This window comes from Mesoplodon mirus, assembly GCF_964341445.2.
Source record: "Mesoplodon mirus genome assembly, chromosome: 16".
Taxonomy (NCBI): domain Eukaryota; kingdom Metazoa; phylum Chordata; class Mammalia; order Artiodactyla; family Ziphiidae; genus Mesoplodon; species Mesoplodon mirus.
Genome location: NC_138992.1, coordinates 18723599 through 18745956, shown reverse-complemented (window position 1 = coordinate 18745956; position 22358 = coordinate 18723599). Strand labels below are relative to the sequence as shown.

The following is a 22358-nucleotide window of genomic DNA, read 5'->3' as shown; positions in this document are numbered from 1 at the left end:
GCACATAAAAACAAACAAAACCAAAGAAAAAATATTCCTCAAGTATTCACCATGGACGAGTTTTGTTTTCAAACTGTTCTAATGATTAAAAAAATTAATCTCTATAACTTCAGCCAACCTTTTCTCTACGGTTTCTAAGTTTTGTTTCACACTCAGAAAGGCCATTTGCATTCAGAGATCATTTAAATAATGTTCATAGGTTTTCTCCAAGTATTTTTATAGTTTCATTGTTACCTCTGAAAACTGCTTTGCTAATAAAGCAAAAGACCATTTACTTAACCACTGTTTCTGAACTAAGTATTCAGAGCACAGAATAAACTCAGAAATTAAAAATGAGACAGGGATGTGGATGAACTACAAAAACCAAAATATTTAACATTTACCCCTCAGACCATATCCAATTCTCACAGACAATCGAATAGGCTAGATTATCTGATCACCCCAAAGTCAAGTGAAGAATAAATGATTTGTGAAACACAACTGGGGGGTGTGTGGGGGCATTTAGTACATACAGCAAAACTTCCTACAAAAAAAAAACAACTGAAGGCATCAACGTCAACGTACTGCAGCAAAGGCTGACTGAAGTTTTTAACAATGATCGTTTGGTATCAGGAATAGTTCAACCCATGTTCTGCATACTTATTTAAGAAGACAAATTTCATAAATGTATATATGATTTATTAGAAATATATGTTAGAAATTCATGTGTGTATATAAAAGATTTTCATATAAAATGACTAATAACCAGGCTTGAAAGGGATTTAATTTTAGTCTTCTTGAAAACTAAGTTATCTAGAATATTGAATTTAACGCTCCTGCCCAATTCATGAGATGTTAAAATTAAAAAAAAATATCTCCCCACCCCCAAATCCCAACTTCTTTTTGGCATTTAGTGTTCTGTATTTCTAATTTAATCTTAATTGCAGAAAAAATCTTTCATTTCTTCTCATGCACTTTATAACTTTATATAGTGAAACTTTTTTTAAAAATATGCTTAACCAAAGCCCTCAGAGACAAATCATTAGCGGTTGGAAGTGAAGTACTTTAAAAACAAACATAAGAAAATCAATGAAATATTCTTAGGCACCATCCAATCACATCTTTTCCTCCAGTTTTAATCCATTAATCTGCAAATTTTTAAATAACAAAAAAATCTTTTTCTCTCAACCATAATTTTTAAGTTTTGACATCAGACAAATCTGGGTTTCGCTCCTGGCCCTACCGCATATATGACCTTGAGTAAATCTGTTAGCTTTTATTAGCTTCTATCTCCTCAAATGGAAACTGAGATAATTATAGTATCTATCTCAGAGGTCTGATGAAGATCATATTAATCAAGTTTTGGTACAGGCCATGGAACATACATAAAACTAGCTATTATTACTGTTGTTATTATTTGCATTCATTCTGTCCTTAATATCTTCAGGGATTAAGATGTATGCTAGTCTTAATTGAAGACAATTATATCTTCAAATAAAAGAAATTCACACATAGATGAAGAAAGCAATACTATAAGTGAAAGTCAAAACAAACCAGCAGATTAGGAAAGAATCGTACAAAACCTTTCTTAACAATATTCAAAAATGGAAAGAAAAAGTGTATCAGCTATAATGTATTCTTTAAAGAACTAATTTTTTTAAGGACTCTTAAATCATTTGAATGTTACTCTACTGACTAAAGAGGAAAATTTTGCCTTCTTGATTTTCACTATAAATCACCATTTGTAAATAAAATACTTGTAACTTTTCAAAAATTAATTTATTAATTTTTGGCTGCGTTGGTTCTTGGTTGCTGTGCACAGGCTTTCTCTAGTTGCGGCAAGTGGGGGCTACTCTTCGTCACGGTGAGTGGGCTTCTCACTGCAGTGGATTCTCGTCATGGAGCACGGGCTCTAGGCGCGCAGGCTCAGTAGTTGTAGCTCGCGGGCTCTAGAGCGCAGGCTCAGTAGTTGTGGCGCACAGGCTTAGTTGCTCTGCGGCATGTGGGATCTTCCTCGACCAGGGCTTGAACCCATGTCCCCTGCACTGGCAGGCAGATTCTTAACCACTGTGCCACCAGTGAGGTCCACTTGTGACTTTTTTTTACTGTTGTAATGTTTTATTAAACTTCTCATGAATTCAACTTATCCTACAAGTTACATGTGTCATTATATGTGCTGTTCCTTCTGCTCGGAGTAACCTTCCTAGACTGGCCCTACTCAGACTGGGAAAATCCTATTGTTTATGACTCAGTTCGAGGGTCACATCTTATGTACAAAACTTCCCTGAGTGTCTCTCTATACCCTTGGAAGAAGGCACTACGTCCTCCGAATCTCCCTAGAAATTTGTGTATACGTACCTCCACTTTAGCAGTTATGAATAACCTGTTTAATTGTCTGATTTCCCCATTAGGCTGAATCCTTGAGGCCCCAGAATCAGACTGTGATATGCAGCAGTTCTTCAACAGATGTTTAATTTAAATGAAATTCCAGACGGCAACTACCATGCATTCTTTCTATGTAACATGGTATACCGCCTAGCATAGCATATATTCTCAAAAACACTTGCTGATGGTTAGAATGATAACAAGGTGAAATAACTTTTGAAGCATGGCATTCAATAGCTATTTACTAAATAAATGAATAAAACACACATAATGGTAAAAAAGAAAAAAGTCAAATTCATCAATGAACAAGTTATCCCAAGAGGAACTGTTTTCTGGGTATCACTTGATAAAAGAAAAAAGGAATAAAAATAAAATTGGGCTGTCAGACTTCACCAAAACAAAAGTTAGCTGAGTTCCCCAAATTTGATGTACTTCTATCTCCACGTTATAACAGTATAAGGAACATTTAAAAACCAAGTAATCTTGGTTTTCATCTACTGATTATTATAATAAATCATGTTTGTATATTTCTTTCTCTAGAAATTTCAAGTATAATGGAAACAATGATTTCACAGTCTAAATATTTCTTTAAAAACAAAATATCACTGGCTACTTTTATAATACTAAGGTATCTTACCTTATTTTTTCTGTTGTCATTGTACTTGATTAAGTCTAAAATAAATGTTAAGACTTCTTTGGGACAAAGGTTATGAACATCTCTCAGTAAAGCCATCGCAACTGGCATAGTCTACAAAAAAAATATTTTTTTAATTTTCATTACTACAATTCAATGAAGTATATGCTGAAACAGGGTTACTCTGGGGCTGACACAGGTATCTGGATGGACCCCAACCCCCACCGACTCCTACCCCCTCCCACTGGGAACATGTCTCAAACATGCTAACAAAGGAGCTGAGTAGGAAACCAAGGGGAAAGCTGCATAACTGGATACACTCTGTAGCCCATTTGTTAGAAGAGGTATGTGTAATGTAAATTCAGTTCTGTGTTTTACAAGGGACAAGATATGGGCTTTAACATTAGATAAGACCAATGTTCAACTTCTACTCCACTACCTATTAAGATGGATTATTATAGCTAGTTGCTTACTGAGCAGGAGTCTAGTTTCCTCACAACCATTTTCAGGATTAACGGATACAGTGGCTGGAGGCATGTGGCAGGCAGACAGTAGAGTTCAATCACCAGTCTAAGATACTGATTCTCCAGTACCACTGCCCCATTCTCAGCCTAAGGAAAAATGGTAAATTATCTAAAATCCAGCTTAACTTTCTCCTTTCCAAATTGTCATAGGCAACTTTTCTAAGGAAGTAGAAGCCTGACTCACAGTGGTAACCTCTACCATAAAACCAAGCTATTCAAACTTGAGGCAGAACTACAGACAAATAGACATCACAGTCCCCAGTACACAGAGAGATTTGGACTACCCCGTCTTCTGATTCAAAATAACTATTCCCTCTAAACTGGGGGACAGAAAGTAGCCACGCTACCAGAAGCAAGGGGACGGTCAGTGTTACAACAGTTATTATTAATGCTGTGAGAACTGAGGGAAAGGTTTTTTCCCATAGAAATAGGACTTAAATTTGATTTAAGCACTAATCCTCTCTCTCTCTTTTCTGCCACTAGAAGTATGTGAAAGGTGAATTAGTCTAAAGCACTGCTTTTCCAATTTTTCTGACTGTAACCCACAGTAAGAAATACATTTACTTCCCAACCTCACACACACACACACACACACACACACACACACACACACACACACACACACACATGTCATGTATATAAAGTAAAAAATAAAACCAAAAAAATCTTACACCTACCCTTATTTCATGTGTCGCATTCTAATACTGCCTATTGTTTTATTTAAAAAAAAACAAACTTCCAAATTGATTTCATGACCCCCCTCATTAATGGATCACAACTCCCAATCTGAATATTGATCTCAGGTATATGGAAGCACAATGGCATAATGAAGGGGACACATTCGGTAGTCACAGAAGTTAACTTGCTTCCAGACCATACATTAGTGAAATGGCAATAGAGAGCTGAGCAACATGTTCAAGTACTATGAAATGCTCGGTTCTTTAAAGTAACAGGATGCCTCAGACTTCTCTGATCACACCAATATTGGCTTTTCCCAAACCCGATCTCCTGAATCTGTTCTGCTGATGAAATTCTCTATCAATATGTCATGACTTCCACTCTCACCATGTGTCTCAATGTGGCTGGGTAATTCTTTTCCCATTTCTCTCCATCACATACAAATCTCACCTTGCTTAACATTCCCCTCAACATCTATCATTTCATTTACTTTTAATCTGCTTTCTACCTGCCTGAGAAAAAGGAATGTTCTTATCTTTTCTAAAATTAACCTCACAACTATGTCCCCACCCACTACTAATAACTTCAGAATTTGCTCTATCTTATGTTTTTTATATTTACTTGCTCCCAAGAGATGAATATTTCATCTCTGCTTCTCCACTGGTTCCTTTCTCTGTGCCAAACATGCCTCAAGCTTTTTCTCCCTCTATACAAAACAAAACCTGAAATGTCCTTTCTCAGCCTTGCTTTATCCTCAACATGTCACCTTTCTCACACTCTTCAACACCAAATCATAAAAGAATAGGCTTCATTAGTTTTTTTCTACTTCAACTTTACTCTTCCTTCTAGCTAATCTAGTTAATCTAATCTGGGCCTTCATTATTAAATTACTCAAAATATTTCACAAATGATTTCCAAATTGCCCAAATGCTGACCACTCTGCCATTCCCACATCACTTCCTAAAACAGCGGCTCTATCACACCACCACTTTCTAAATTACCATTTGTAAAAAACTTGTTATTTGATAAGAATATAATGTGAAACACTTCACATCCTTGATATTATTTAATTCTAAAAAAAGATAAATTTACAATTGAGTAAACTGAGGCTTAGAGAGTTAAGAAACTTGTCTTCTTGCAAACTGCTAGTGAGCAGCAGAGCTGGGACTGAAACTAGAGCTGTGTGCTGTATTGGCTCTGACTCAGAAATGCTGTCCACATCCTACAAGGATGGCCATCAGAAGGACTTACCCATACCTCCATCCCCCATGTAACCAACCAAAAAGTCATATTATCCATTTCTACTTACTTTAGTATTAATATGGACAGTGACTTACTCGCACACAGTTCATAAAATCAATGAACCATTGAAACTTTGGAAAACATTTTAGAAGCAAAAAGAGAACACAGACAAAATCATTTATAAGAAAGTAAATAATATTTGAAGAGTCCCCAGGTTAAACTGAGATATACAGATATTGGCAAAAGACAATCATAAGAAAACTGGAAGGGAAACTGTACCTTCTGTAGAAAGTAACTTTGAAAGCTCATAAAGTTGTTTGTTTTCACAATGTTTGGACAAGTTTTACAACAAAACATCCTAGTAAAGAGTGACTTCATGGCTGGTGGTCCTGTCCATGTGCTCACCATTGAATTTGCAATCTGCAAGTAATTAGAAAATGAAGTAATTTGATCACCATGGAAAACATATTTTTAAATAAATAAAATAGCTTTCTAAAAGTTATCAATACAATCGGATTCATTTTTAACAATTTCAGTTCTTAGAAATTTAATACATTTTAGCTTCTCATGATCATTTCCAAGAAAATGTATATAAATATATTTATATATTTATAAATATATATAAACTCTACCCCCCCTAAAATTCTTATGTACACTTGTAACTGTTTTCTACAAGTTAGTTTCTAAACTGGAGCACTCTTCTTGTGTTTTAAGAAAACTTGTTTGCAAAGACTTTTATTCTGAGTAAGTTTTGTCCATTTAGGCAGATGCAGTTCTAATGTTTTAAATTTATCAGATAGAAACATCACCATGGATTTTAAATAAGGCTTTTAAATCTACCCTAATTTTAAAATAAGCAAGTACAGTGCTACCACCTAAGTCTGTAAGAACACTTTACAAAAAAATCCACATCTTGCTATTGATACTTTTAGTGTATATAAAAATCATATCTGAAAAGAATGAAATTATAATTAACTTTAAATAAGTCTATAATTTTATGGATCTGCTACGAATTTAGCATGTGAGAATCACAAAGAACTTTACAGGAGCCATGAAATTACATCCTTAGCAGATGATTATCAAAGAAAATCACATTTTCCCTCATATATCTGAGTAGATGTAGGAATCAAACTGCTCACTAGTTACCATTAGAGATAAAACAAATCTAAACCATTATAATCTGTTGAAATGTTGGCCAAGTGGATTTAGCAGGGAGGAAGGCAAGAGAGTTAATATATGGGAATGAACCTAGTACCAATATGCTTTTTAAATACCTGGAACCCAGTATTTCTGGCCAAATATTTGTCTGCATTTTCTGGCTTTCATTTGTTCTACCTTCAGGTTTTTTTTTTTTTTTTTGTATCTAAAGAAAAACATGCAGTTTTCTTAATAAATTAACTTTTCTAGTACGTTAAATAATAGAACTTATCGTTTTAAATTCCATATCCCTAATATTGATTACTAAGCTCAAACCAACAAGAAATCACCACCACAGTGGGATAATTAAGATGAACTGATTTCATGTACTACAATATAAAATATCACTCAAACCAAGGAATTTCTTACATTCTTTGCTTTAACAATTCTTTGGTTGGCAATTCAATAAAATGGGAAAATTCTCTTTGGTTTTAAACTCTCAGTTTCAGTTTGACAATTATAAAATTTTAGTGAATTATTTATTTTCAGGTCAAAACGTGTTTCTTCAAATCAGCCTTGTTAAAAGCATTTGGCAAAAGCTTTCAAGAGACCAACCACCAAGTAGAATTAAAGACTGGTGAATTTTAATTCACCTTCAGAGATAATTTTTTTTTTTTAAAATACGCATCAGCCATCTTGTTTTCTTTCTACTGTACATAATCTCACCTTTGCAAGGCAGAAGCAAGCTGACATTCTCACGCGGTAGAAACACTGCTCCTGTTCTAATATGTCAGTAAGGGCAAGCCGAGATGCTGGAGTGGGGAACTTTTCCAAGGCCAAAATGGACTCTTGCTGTGCCACAACATCCCTCTCATAGCGGAGCTGATACTGCCACATAAAATCCGCTTGCTCAAATTCTACTTTCCTCAATACTGACATGTCTGGGTCTATCCTTATCCACAGCAAAGGAGAATCAGCACTGAAAGAAAATATAATTTTTTAAATTTATTTTTTCAATTTCATGTATTTATAAAAACACAGCATTTATTAACCAGATTCCCTTCTCCATGCAGTTTTACTGCATTCATGTTTTTAAAAATCACTTTGACAATTTTCTCATTATGTTTAATATGAATTTCAAGTTTCTCACAATGTCTAAGCTATCTATATGGATCTATTCTTTAATAAATTTATTTATTTATTTGTTTATTTATTTTTGGCTGTGTTGGGTCCTCGGTGCTGCTCGCGGGCTTTCTCTAGTTGCATCGAGTGGGGGCATCTCTTTCTTGTGGTGCCCAGGCTTCTCATTGTGGTGGCTTTTCTCTTGTTGCAGGGCGCGGGCTTCAGTAGTTGTGGCTCGCGGGCTCTAGAGCGCAGGCTCAGTAGTTGTGGCGCACGGGCTTAGTTGCTCCGCGGCATGTGGGATCTTCCTAGACCAGGGCTTGAACCCATGTCCCTGCATTGACAGGTGGATTCTTAACCACTGCACTACCATGGAAGCCCTACACTGATCTTGTTGAAACAAAAAAATCCATCTGAAAATATTAATTTGGGGATTTTGATTAGTGATTGTTATGATGTGAAAAGGGGAAATTGGACCAAATTTCTTTATTTTACTTCCTAAAGTCTAATACTTGCCAATGGCTATAAATGCCACTCTTTATGAGACATCAATCTGTAACTAAAATAAACTTATTTTTTTTCTTAATTAACTAATTTATTTGGCTGCGTCCAGTCTTAGTTGTGGCACACGGGATCTTCATTGCAGCCTGGGGGATCTCTACTTGCGGCATGCAAACTCTTAGTTGCAGCATGCGAACTCTTAGTTGTGGCATGTGGGATCTAGTTCTCTGACCAGGGATCGAACCCAGGCCCCCTCCATTGGAAGTGCAGAGTCTTAGCCACTGGACCACCAGGGAAGTCCCAGATAAACTTATTTCTTATTAATTTATTAAATTAATTTGTTTAGCTTTTTAAAAAAAAATGCTAGACTCATGATCATTTTTATCAAACAGAAAGTTCTGAAATCATAGTTCAGAGCTTTAGCATAAATTTATCCTCATGTACCTCTCAAAGTAACAAGAACAGTTTTAAAAATCTAGTCTAGAGACTTCCCTGGCAGTCCAGTGGTTAAGACTCCACACTTCCACTGCACAGGGCTCGGGTTTGATCCCTGGTTGGGGAACTAAGATTCCTCATGCCGCCTGGGGCGCGGCCAAAAAAGAAAAAAGCAACCAGCCTAAAAATCTAGTCTAACACTCTTATCAAAGAACACCACCTGAAATATAAACTCAATTCAACAAATACTACTGGGTACTTATTACAGGCAAAGACTTAATATGGAAAGATTATATAAACTGTGTAATAAATAGAAGTGATATTTGGTAACCAAGTTAGTAAATAATTACAGATGTTTTATAAAAAATACACAGGCACAATATGGATGGGCGAAATAAACTCTGAGCTACATTATATTTAAAAATAAAATGCCTGTCAATCAATAAATATTACCACAAAATTTTTACAATGATATTTAAATTGTTTTTTGCAAACATAGCAAGTCTCAAAGTGCCCTGGGGCTTTGTCCAAAGACAAAGAAAACCAATAACATCTGAGAACTCACTGGAAATGCAAACTATCACGACCCACTAGTGAAGAGCTGGGTCAGAAACTGAATTTTAAGAAGATTCTCCAAGTGACTTACACGCACTTCAGTTTGAGAAGCACTGCTCTAGAGGCCACCAGGGAAGCAAGAAAACTAATTCAAGGCTACTTCCTCTGAATTTCACCTGGGCCAGGCTAGATTTACTTTTTTCTCTTTGATTAATTATAATTTTATGTTAAAATCTGTTTTCAACATAAGGTTTTTATTGCCTTCTAAAAGTATTAAAAGCACAAATTTCAGGACATTTACATACTTTTAGATGTAAATATATTACTACATGAATGAGAATGCAGAAAATGTTATATCCTTAAACTTAAGTAACTAACTTACTCCATTGCAGAAAGATCCATGTCAACTTCTTCTCCATTCATCAGTGGAATTTTTTTCTTCTTATTCCTACATTTAAGGAAAAGTAAGTCTGAAAATTGTGATATTTCCAATTCTGAAAACAGATAAAGAGCAGCTGAAGTTCAAATTAAGAATTTCACATAGTGTTGAAAGATATCCTAAGGAGGAAGAGATAGAAAATGTAATGGAATTTAAACACCACAAAACCTGTCTATTTTGAAACTGAAGGGAATGAAGTAAATGATATTAAAATGTCTTCCTGATCAAAGTTTAACAAAAATCAGAAATATACAATTAAATGTTAACTTAAAACATATATATATTCCCAAAAACTGGTACCTGGAAGTTTTATACAGAAAGATAAGAGATCTACCAAATAAAGAAATCCTTTATAAAAAAATGAAAAAATAACCAGGCCTGAAATGAGACATGAATAATTCTGAACATGTTATGTACATGCATGGTGCTGTCCTATATGGTGGTAAACTACAAAACATCTTAACAGTACTAATTAATATGTATAATTAATTAATATGCACAAGATTTAAGATAAGCCAAAACAAAAGCAACTGCTTCCATGCAAATTACTCCTGAATCATAAAATCTACTGGACACTACACTAAATGCATGGTCACGTGAGGACAAAATAGGAAAAGAGAGCACAGTCTTCATATGTTCCTCACACCATAGGATACATAAATGATGTGCTATTACTACAGAGAAAGCAAAACAAAGGAAATGTTATGAAAAGGATAGCAATCAGATATTCTCGATTTCAAAGGTGGACAGGACAAAAAGAATTTCCCTTTGAACTAAGAAAGAATTTTCACAGAGAATGATTACAGAGATTTCAGAATCAAGTTCTCTAAATGCCTTCAAAATCAACTGACATTCTTGTCTGTCTGAGATAACCTAAGTGTAGTCATAAGTATAAGACTTCTGTCCCTGAAATTTTGATATTACTACACATTCCTTTCACTATTCAGAGCATATGCTAATAGCTGAATTAAAAAACAAAAAAAGTGGTAAAGAAAAATATATTAAATAAAAGATGAACCATTGGACCTTTTTTAAGTAAACTGGTAATGTGCCTTTGAAAGACATCAAGAATGTCCTTTCAGGGCATGGTGATACAGAGAAAAGGGAGAGTAAAGGAGACATAGTAAAGAAGATGCAGGGGCTTTTCGTGACATATGTATTCAGCTATTTTCCTTATAGTCAATGATCATTTCCCCAATATTTTCTGTAGATATTAATCAAATGAGACTAATAAGAATGAACCTAAGCGATTTGTCTTGAATTTTTCCTGGCTCCAAAAACTCAAACTTCCATTCCACCTCCCCCTGTCCCTACAAAATAAGGATTCTCAAACCTAAATTTTAAAATTAATTATTTAATTCTAAGGATACAAATGTTGTCAAGAACAGAAAGCAAATAAAGAATGTTTGGGGACTTCCCTGGTGGCACAGCAGTTAAGAATCTGCCTGCCAATGCAGGGGACACGGGTTTGAGCCCTGGTCCGGGAAGATCCCACATGCCACGGAGCAACTAAGCCCGTGTGCCACAACTACTGAGCCTGTGGCTCTAGAGCCCACAAGCCACAACTACTGAGCCTGTGTGCTACAACTAATGAAGCCTGCACACCTAGAGTCCATGCTCCGCAACAAGAGAAGCCACTGCAATGAGAAGCCCGCGCACAGCAACAAAGACCCAACGCAGCCAAAAATAAATTAATTAAAAAAAAAGTTTGGTATTACTAACTTGAAGTAAAAGGGGGAAAAATACTAGATAACATGTTCTCTACTTAAAAATTAGGTATGCATTAGGGTTTTTATTTTGGCATTTTAATCTTTGAGACTGAAGTTTATAGTTATGATCCAATGCCTACCTTCTGCTTTTGGAATGGCAGGGTATATCATGTTTAAGACTGTTTTCTTCAATTTGCAATGTATGATTGAAGGATCCATCTAACTCCTGTACTGTCACTTTAAGTGGTCCCTTTAAAAAGAAACATACTGTTCAAAGATAGTACTAGGAATAAAACCAATGTGTGTTCTTATGTGTACAGGTATATATATCAAGATATAAAATAACACTATACAAGACCTCCATGTGGAGACACAGAAAGGCAGCTGGTACCAGAGGTGGGGATAATTGGGAGAATTTGTTTCCTCCAAGATCTCTATCAGCAACCCTCTTCTCCCTTCCCTGACACTTGGTGTTTTCTCAATTTCATTCTTTGCAAACAAAATCTCACTATGAAACTTCCAAACAGCTCCCCAACCATAAACCCTTCCTTTATTTAAACTGGCGAGAAAGCAGTGCAGGAGGCCATTTTGGAAAAAAAACTTACCACATATTTCTGAGTTCCAGGAGATGTATAATCTTGTTTTATTTCCAATTCCAAGACATTTCGTTTTCTATTAAAGGCAAAACTTCCATAAAATTTTACCACTCCGCTCTGGTCTCTGAAGAATTGTAAAGGAATTTTTGCATACTAAAATAAATATGTACTAAACAAAATAAATTATTCATTAGGGTAGTAATAATTTTCAAATGCATTCTCCCCGGTTCAAAGCTTAAGAGCGTACTCCACTCTAAACCAGGTGGCAAAGTATTCAAAATTCTTGTGAAAAATGTTTCCCTAGATTTAAAAAGAAATTCTGAAACATTAAGAAATTAGTTTTTTTGAAAGAGACAAACCCACTCTACTGGATTATTAATATAGTGCTTTGAAATGAAAAACATGTAACAATTGAAAAGTTCCAAGATACCAAATTGTGCCAACCTCTAACCACATCTAAGTCACCAGACCACTGCATCTTACAAGTAATCCTACAGGCCTGTCTGGTGGATTATTTACCTCCCTCACCATCAAGCCTATGACTATACTCACACACTAAAAGGTACTTTAAAATATGCCAAATTTTACAAATATAGATGTGTATGTATGTGTCTCAGTACTTATTAGGCACCTTAGAGGAAATGATTTACAGTTCCTGGTTATTTCTACTATTACTTACCTCCTTTCATCCTGCAAAGCCCTTTTCTTCCTCCTTCCCCTTATACACATAACCTTCCCTCCTTTGCTGAACTGCTATTGAAAAGGATACACCCACTGCTTTATTAAAGGCTGGATGTCTTTGCCAGAGACATTCGAGATGGATTTCAAAAATCCAGATGTGGAAACCAACATCTGACTCCACATATGTGACTGGAACTTCTGAGATGAAGCAGTACTAGCCAAACTTAGCAGTTTATTGAAAACCTGCAAGGATCAAAGTGTCATTTAGTTTGTATAAGATAACATACATTGCTTGCAATTCTGTACTATTCCCACTTTGCATTATAACTTTATTATAGACTATTACAGAAGACAATTTCACATCTTACTTCATTGATTGTTTTAGTTAAAGACTATTAGCAGTGGAAGCATGAAAAGATTTAAACAGCCAGACTATAAAATCATTCTTCCTCTAAATATAATTGAATTTTAATGACATCCTGGCCAGACAATGAATACTGTGTTTTTAAGAGCTATAAATACAACACCTATAACATATTGTGCTACGAGCTTTACATAGCAACTATAGGTTCTTTAAGAAGTTGAGAACACTCATTTGCATTTATACCACTCTAAGAAGTGAACCGGCTCTTTACAGACCCCATCTCATTTAATATTCCTGTTCTTTAAAGGCAAGATAAAGGACAGAAGGATTCAAGAAACTTAACTTTAAGGCAAATTTAAAATGCTTTTTAAAAAAAGATTACTAAGAAGTTATTTTCCACTTACCTCTAAGAATATAATCAATGGAAAAAGAATAACTGAACATTTATAATACAACTGGCTTTCTATTACCTCAACTAGTACATATCAACTATTTCCGCCAAAACTTGCTTAAAACATATGGCAGAATTTAGCAATAGCAAAAATAACCATCTTTTAGATAAATTTGCTTTTTTCTAATGAAAATATTTGTAAATGGCACTTTATCCTTAATATTCTAAATAATGCCAAACACAAAATCATAGCATAAACAGGTTTTACTTTTAACCTCACATTTTAGTTTTATCTTCATAAAAATCCTGCATTAAGTGGGTCAAGTATTCATAACCACTCTACATCTGAGGAAACACAAACAAAAAGAACAGGTTACTTACTGGGCAAACAGCTAATTGGATGCCCTGACTCCTATTCTACAGAATAGTATTCAGATTGTATACATATAGAACAGATCTTTCTCTACAATTGTTAAGTTCTTTAATACTTACTTGTAACATAAATTCCATACTGATCCTATTTTCAATCAATCTCATCACAAGGTGAGCTTTACACTGAAACATAGTGTAGTATTCCCAGGAGAGCGTATGTGGATGCTTTATGGAAAAGTGTAGATGGGATGCTGGACTAAAAAAATAGACAGATTTGTTTAAGATAACAAACTTGAATTAAATAAACAATAAATTCCATAGCTACATCAAGACAATAAATCAAAAACCTCATGGGAATACCTTAGCAATTTCCTTAGTATGAGAGCAAGGAAGACTAGGAAACATCTAAAAATAACTTAACTAGACATAAAGGAAAATTTGAATGAACAGAAACACATGCCAACCTCCTGGTAGGAAGACACAATAGTGTAAATATTTCAATGCTTTCCAAATTCATCCATACAATCAATGCAATTCCAATCAATACCCCCAGGTTAAAGCACACACAAAAAACATTCAAGATGGATTACATATCTTAAACAAAAACAATTATAAAAGTACTAGAAGAAAATAAAGGAAAAAAGTTTCTTTTCATAATTTTGGGGTGGGAAAAGTCTTCACAAGGAAAAATATAAAATCCAGAGGGCATAAAGACCAGACTATGTAAAAATTAAAAATTCTGACATGAGATCATCAGTAAATTAAAGGATAGGTACAGTCTGTAGAAAAATATTTACAACATACATGAACATTTAAGGTGTTTACACTTTTTTATTATTTCAAATAATGCTACAGTGATTATCTTTTCATACATGTGCAGGTATTTCTGTATGGCAAATATCTAGAAGAATAATTTCTATATGATAACATACTCAGAAGTTGAATTGCTGAATCTAAAAATTACCCATTTTAAAATTCTGATTGGTACTAACAAATTACCCTTCAAAATCAGTGTGCCAAATTATACTCTCACAATCAATGTGTAAGAACAGTCATTACACTTCCTTAAAAAGCATGGCATACTGAAATATAAAATTTTGTAATTTGATATTTGAAAAAGTACTTTTATACTCCACTATTACTTCTGGGCTTATGGACAGCAATATGAAAAAGGTTAAACAAATTCCAAGGTATAATGGAATACTATATAGCACATAAATAGAACAAAGTAAATTCACATACAGTCACATGGAATGCTTGCCAAAATACAGATACAGTTAATTTTTTTAAAAAAGAGAAGTACACAGTAACACGCATGACTCAATTGTATTTTGTAACTGCCAAATACACATAAATAAAGACCAGAAAGAAAAAGAGGTCTGGAAGACAATATACCAAATTTATAATCAGGTTATCTGCAGGGAGAGGAAGCGATGGGAGTGAGAAGTGGTTAAGAGGGCTAAAAAAGATCTTTTACTTTTTACTCCACATGCTTCTGAACTGTCTTGTTTTGAATCTCTTCAAAGAGCATGCATTCATGTGTTGCTTTTATACATAAATTTTGAAAATCAAACATACAAAAGGAACTAAATAAATGGACAGAACAAAGGTAAAAGCATTTAGTGTAAATAATTATTTATACACAATGGGAATGCTCTAATTATATGCTGGGAAACTGCCATATAGAAGGCAGTCAAGAGAAGAAAGTGAAAGGAACTAACATTTTAATGAGTGCATACTATGTATAAAGCTTTACCTCAAGTAATCCTGGCAACCAACATGGTTAAGATGGATCATCATGGTTGTTTTACACATTAAAACATGAACACTCACAAAGGTTATACAATTTTCTAGGCTCACAAAAATCAGTTAACAACAAAAATCCAAGTCTGTCTAACTCCAAATTCCTATGACTTCCCACTGACCTAATCTTGTCTCAGTCACCATACTTCCACTAAAGAAAAGACTACTGATTATACAATTTGCAGTTTCTTAACCTTTGTTGTACTTTTAGACACTTAGGTAGTCTGGTTAATCCTACGGATCACAGAAAAAACTGCTTTTAAATGTGCACAATAAAATAAACAGGTTTAACAAAGGAAACCAATTATAATGAAATACAGTTATCAAAATATTTTTTAAAACTATGACATTACCAACATATGTGCTAGTTTATTAATGCATTAAATAACAAGACCTAGCAGTGGTCTACTGTAGTAATTTTAAGGTAATGAGTGCAAAGAATATTTCAAGATACTTGCTAACCATTAAAATGTGACAAGAAAACATCCATGATTTCTACTGTTGACAAAGTCACAGCACTGTCTGTTACCTACAGTCATAATTAAAAAAAATATAAAATTTCAGTTAATGGTGAGTAAAAAAATACAGAAAAACTTTCCCATCCAATTCAATCCATATTCCCTTAGGGAATTCATGGACCCTAGAACAAATAAGAATCCCTGCTAGTACCATTATGTTGTTATAAGTGGTTGTCTCAGTGACTTGCTAAAAAATAGAAAGGGAAAGAAAAGAAGCAAAGTGAGAAAGAGGGAAATAAAAGGAAAGAGGGAAAAAAGGAAAGAGTAAATAAGTGTCTAGGTAGCTGACCATTCAGATAAAACAGGTATAGGTAGGATGTGTTGATGCTGAAATCATCTACTTAGCCTTTTCTATTATTTTTAAACATTTACGAGAATAGTACAATACATTAGCATTAGGAATTAACATGAAAAAGAAAAAAGCTTTATCATTTTTAGTCTTTTTTTAATGTTTAAATCCATTTACAGTCATCACATGCAATAGTAATAAAAGGGGTAATTAGAATACTACCAATGTCTATGGGCTCAGTATTATTACAGACCATTATTAACACTTCTTTGGCCTGTGTGGGCCTCGATACACATACAAGTAATCTTAAAAGACTAATCCCATAAAACAAGGTTTGTAGTACTTCTGAACAATAAACATACTTATCCTTCTCTTTTCCTCCACCAAATATGGGATGTAATAAAACTCCACCAGTTTTTAGTTCGTACGCCACTATTTTGTCCAGCTCCTTAAAAAGACATAAAAATAGGGGTCAGTGAAAATTATTTTATGTATCAAATTTTAGAATTCAGCTGTGGTTTCCAATTTCCTGGAATCTGAATGTAAATTTCTGAAAATAAATGAAATGTATTTGAAGGGTAGTTTATGTTATGAACAAAGCAGAGTACACAACTGGCCGAATGATAGAGCCAAAAAGCCTCCTCTACTTTGTGACTTTAGGGCTGGCCAGTAGCCTGGCAACTTTTTCTAATGGCTCTCCCCAACCTCTCTGACCTCTTCTCCAAGTTTATTTCTTCCTTCTCTGTATTTTGCTTCTGGTGGAGGATTTAAGCAAGTAAAAACAAATAGGGATAAAATTATGACAGGATCTATAATTTTAAAACTTCTCTAGTTTTCTTTAATATGACACAGATCAAAATGAAAAAATAAAAGCTTAAGTGGAAAAAAAGACAACACAACTGTGTTGGAAATTCATGACTAGCTTAGGTAACATACAAGCAGTACAGAGAAGTGGTAAAAATCATAATGAAGTGGTTAAAAGCCGGGTTTGAATCCTAGCTCTACTATTTACTAGCTGTGTAACTTTAGCCAAATAATTTAACCTCTCTGTGCCTCAGTTTCCTTATCTGTAAAATGCAAATAATAACAGAGTAGTTAGGAGGATTAAGATAGTTACTATTTATAAAATGTTTGTAACAGTGCCTGAAACACTGTAAGTTTTTGAAATTAAAAATTGACTCTTCAGTTCTAGATGTATGAATCTTTTATAGTTCTCAATATTTGAAATCTTTTGCAATTACTTTTTGGCTTACTTAAGTTTAGGTTTAGATGGTGAAGGTATATAAAATGAGAAAAGAAGGAGGATAGAGGGTGTCTATTTAATGAGGCTATTAAAGCCTGAAATTTTTCCACCTGAGAGGTGAGAAGATAAACATGATATGATTAAAATGTATATGAACAGAATGGGCTAGGCAAAACACAACTGACTTTCTCTTTTTGGCCAAATCTTTAAATAATGGGAAAAGATGTGAAAATGACAGAGAACATAAATACACTGAAGGACTAGCCAAAATACAATAAGTACTTATTATGACCTAGGCACTATGCACATTACATGTATAACATCTCACAATCCTTGTCCATACTACTAGTAGTAGATAGATACTACTACTACTTACTTACTCTCCTTATACAAAAGACGCTTGGAAAGATTAAGCAAAATCATAAATAAAGCTTGTGAATGTATGAAGCAAAATGAAAAGCAAACTGACTCCAGAATCTAGGTTCTAAGCCTAAACAAATTTAGAAAGCACAAAATTACATTAAAAGTGGCTACTATGAGGAGCTGGAATATATCTAACAACTAACTTGATGTTTAAGGAGCTTAAATATTCTCGTTCTTAGCAAAAAAGTCCTTGGAGGCCAACACTGACAATGGAAAGCAGATAAAATAGACCATTAGTCTTTCTCTGTAAAATAATTCTCATTTGGCTGGAAAAACTCAGGGACTTTCAAATGACAATAAGTGTTTTATAGTTACTAAAAAATAAAGGACACATGACTTGAAAATCTGGAGAACACTAACATGTCTTATTGACTTCTAAGTGGATAATGGATCTAGTTGCTTTTACCTCTTTAATCCAATGGCGATATTCATTAACACCAAAAGTTTTTTTCATCCAGAGACCATAAATATAGCCTGAAATTCCCTTCAATACCCATTCATCAGACCTAAGCAAAAAGTCAAATAATAATACATCATTTTATATATTTTTAATATAAATAAAATATAATAAATTTTATTATTTTAATAATAAAAATTCTTCAGATATTTTTGGCCAAAGGCCAAAGAGGGTAACAGAACGAGCATTAGCATGTACTTCTCTGCCTTCCTAAAGAAAATGAAAGTTATCAAACCATTTGGCTTTCCCACTTCCTCTGGCTGAAGTCTGCCTACCCACTCATTGTACCTTCTTCACATCTGGCATCAACTTAATTATAAGGCCACTTTATACTCTTGGTTCAAGGTACCTACGTTTGTGCTTTGCTCTGGCAGTGCTGCTTCCCTTATACCCAAGTCTGCCTCTAAGGAAAGACGTGCACGTAGCCAGGGCCATATACTGCTCAATTCTTTCTCTTTGTTTTCTGATTGATTGATTGATTGATTGATGGCTGCGTTGGGTCTTCGTTGCTGTGCGCGGGCTTTCTCTAGTTGCAGCGAGCGGGGGCTACTCTTCCTTGCGGTGCCCGGGCTTCTCACTGTGGTGGCTTCTCCTGCTGTGGAGCACGGGCTCTAGGCAGGCAGGCTTCAGCAGTTGTGGCTCGCGGGCTCTAGAGCACAGGCTCAGTAGTTGTTGCACACGGGCTTAGCTTCTCCACGGTATGTGGGATCTTCCCGGACCAGGGCTCAAACCCAGGTCCCCTGCATTGGCAGGCGGATCCTTAACCACTGTGCCACCAGGGAAGCCCAATACTGCTCAATTCTTAAAAGTCCACATTCTTTTATTACCAATCCCATGCATAATTATCAGTGAGATCCTAAGACCTCAAGTTTAATTACTTATTTTTTAGTTTCTTAAGTGGAAAGGCAATGACACCTTTCATTTATTTATTCGTATGTTTATCCATTCATTCATTCATTCATTAAAACATTTTGTCTATCATGTTCCAGATACTATCCTTTAATGAAACTATGTGTCTTAGGAAAATTACTAATCAAGAGGCCTTACCCTCCACCCTTTCCCCTCCAGAAAGAAAGAAAAAGCCACCAAGACTTACATACTATATACTATAATCATAAGTTATAGTCTTAAGGGAATTTTGTCTAGTTCTTCAAATTCACCTCAAGTTTAGAAAAGAAAATAAAAAGTGTTTTATTTCTCACATCTTTCAAGTAAATTAGTACAAATCTAGGAACTAACAGGAAAATCCCTGTAGCATCATCACTATTGTAGAGGACCATTATTTTACCTTAAGTATTACCAACTGCACTCAATACTGACATCAGAATTCTAACTATAGTTCTCTGTACACTGAAGTCCTTGTATCTACAGTATTTATTTAGTTCTTTAAGAAACTGATGTTGTCAAAATTCTTACCTTATTCTTATTGCAAATTACAAAATGAACTCTATTGATATACTGAGGACACGGCCAAAAATTTAGGATGAAATTTATCCTGATCACTTTTCTTTAAATATATATAGTAGTGTCTGTTAATTATCTGCAGTTAGGACAAAGTTCAACTTACACTGCAGGAAAAGAAAATAAAAATAAACTTCCCTGATTCTTCTCAGTAGTTGTAAACTTTGAAATTACTCACCAAGACATTCTGGATATGAAACATCCAAAAAACTGCTGGGCCAAGGACTGGGCTAAACACCTTCTAGTCAAAGGTGTCTCATCTATAATCATGGCGCTGTGTAACAGATTTGTGCTGGAATTTAAAAGAGACAGCTCTTTATAACCAAGAAATAAATAATTATTCAATCAAAATAAAATTATCACACTTTTTAAATAACAGAATTTAATTAACACATAAAAGAGAAAAACCAGAATACTGTCCCCAAGAGCTTTTACAATTTTAGTTGAAATCCATAGCCTTAATAACTTTTGTTTAAAGCAAGGACTGTAATGTTTCCCACTGATCTCCATGAAAAATATAAATACCCTTTTAGGGGGGTAGGGGGTTGCAGCATCAATCAGAAACTGATATGTTAATCAGAGACTAATCTTTTTATGAAGGGCTCTTCTAATTTCAAAAATCTTTTCCCAATAATACTATTATTTTTTTGTGCTATATTATTTACTTTCAAATGCACTGACCCATCAGATTGTCTAAACAACTCGGAAGAATGCAAGAACACTACTATTATGTCCATTTTACAGATGAGAAAATAGACCCCCCCAAAAAAATGACTGACCCTGAGACATATAACTTCTAAATTTGGCACTTTTCAAGGAATGAGAGAAGGGAGGGAGGTAAAGAGGGTAAAAGAAAAAAGAAATAAAACTTTTTTTTTGCATACAGATTTCTGATGATATCAATAAATTCTCAAATAGTGCTAGGACAAAAACCCCACTAGATACCCATATAGTAACTTGTATCATTTTTGGTTTTAATGCATAAGCCAAAAAGAGACTAAAACACATATGTAAGAAATTAGTATCAGTTAATTCTGGATAAAGATAATATGAATCTTTTGGGTTATTCTGAAATGTTCTTCTTTATGCTTTTCTACATTTTTCAATTTTGAAAACACTGGATTTTCTACAAAGCCAACCATAACTAAATTGAAGGGAAAAGGTTCAAACTGCATCTTAAAATTGATCACAGGGGCTTCCCTGGTGGTGCAGTGGTTAAGAATCTGCCTGCCAATGCAGGGGACCAGGGTTCGAGCCCTGGTCTGGGAAGATCCCACATGTCGCGGAGCAACTAAGCCCGTGCGCCACAACTACTGAGCCTATGCTCTAGAGCCCGCGAGCCACAACTACTGAAGCCCGTGCACCTAGAGCCCGTGCTCTGCAACAAGAGAAGCCACCGCAATGAGAAGCCTGCGCACCGCTACGAAGAGTAGCCTCCGCTCACCACAACTAGAGAAAGCCCATGCACAGCAACAAAGACCCAACGCAGCCAAAAATATATAAATTAAATAAATAATTAAAAAAATTGATCACAAAATAAATAACCTATCTTCACATCATTAACCTAATTTAGGCCTTTTGAATTTGGATACAAACCTAAAAATGCTCATGGACGCATAAGCAGCCACTTCAACATAAGCCTCATCGATGAATACAGTCTTAAAACAAGAATATGGGTATCGACATGTAAGAATTTCTTCATAAAATTCAAAAACTTCATGAAGATACGATGTGGTATGTTTAAGCAATGGAAGAAGCTGAGGTAAACAAAAATGAGTAACCTAAAGATAAAAAACAGGGAAGATCATTAAATAAAAGAGTTAACTGAAATCTTAAATTTCCTAAATATCTCAGTTATAAATGAAGCTGCATATAAATCCCTCCCCCCAACCATTTTTTTTTTAAACAAATCCATGGCACTGGGAAAATACTGGTATGAAATTAGTGACTATTTTTACTATGTTTACAAAATATTCATTGCACTTAAGACTTAAATTCATGATGGATTATAAGTCTGAAATGCTTAGATCCAATGAAAATAATAACTTTGGTTCCAAATTAAAGTTTCTTTTGCATATGCATACAAAACAATCTAAATTTCCAAGGCTTATTGTAAACCTGCCTTTGATTCATAAATATCTAACCTAGTGAATACTGCACATCATAGTACTATCTTAAATAATTAACAGTCATTATACTATCTTCAGTACATATAAAAAACAATATGAAAACTGCAGGGAAGCTTACTGGTAGTGAGGAGATAAGAAATATCAGCAGCAGAAATAATAAGTCTGATTTTCTTACATTACATCCCACTTTGGACACAGACACTCAAATATCACATACTGTCTCACTGTCTCTTATTATGATTCTGTGCCAAATGAACAACATCAATAATGACATATCACTCTGACTAGAAT

The 22358-nt window shown here is 34.6% G+C and overlaps 1 protein-coding gene across 6 annotated transcripts in view; it reads right to left on the bottom strand.

Annotated features, from left to right (window-relative positions):
* The window catches only part of TAF2 (TATA-box binding protein associated factor 2), an 82061-nt gene that overhangs the window by 38486 nt on the left and 21217 nt on the right, over positions 1–22358 (bottom strand). For all 6 annotated transcript variants that reach the window (XM_082600881.1, XM_082600884.1, XM_082600883.1 and 3 more), the window contains 12 exons: positions 21535–21719; positions 20117–20230; positions 18427–18526; positions 16717–16802; positions 13865–14000; positions 12706–12860; positions 11946–12060; positions 11481–11590; positions 9575–9640; positions 7306–7558; positions 5722–5862; positions 3002–3112 (listed from right to left, as the gene is read on the bottom strand). In XM_082600881.1, coding sequence (XP_082457007.1) covers positions 3002–3112; positions 5722–5862; positions 7306–7558; positions 9575–9640; positions 11481–11590; positions 11946–12060; positions 12706–12860; positions 13865–14000; positions 16717–16802; positions 18427–18526; positions 20117–20230; positions 21535–21719 — 1572 coding nt within the window. The remainder of the gene's footprint in view (positions 1–3001; positions 3113–5721; positions 5863–7305; positions 7559–9574; positions 9641–11480; positions 11591–11945; positions 12061–12705; positions 12861–13864; positions 14001–16716; positions 16803–18426; positions 18527–20116; positions 20231–21534; positions 21720–22358) is intronic.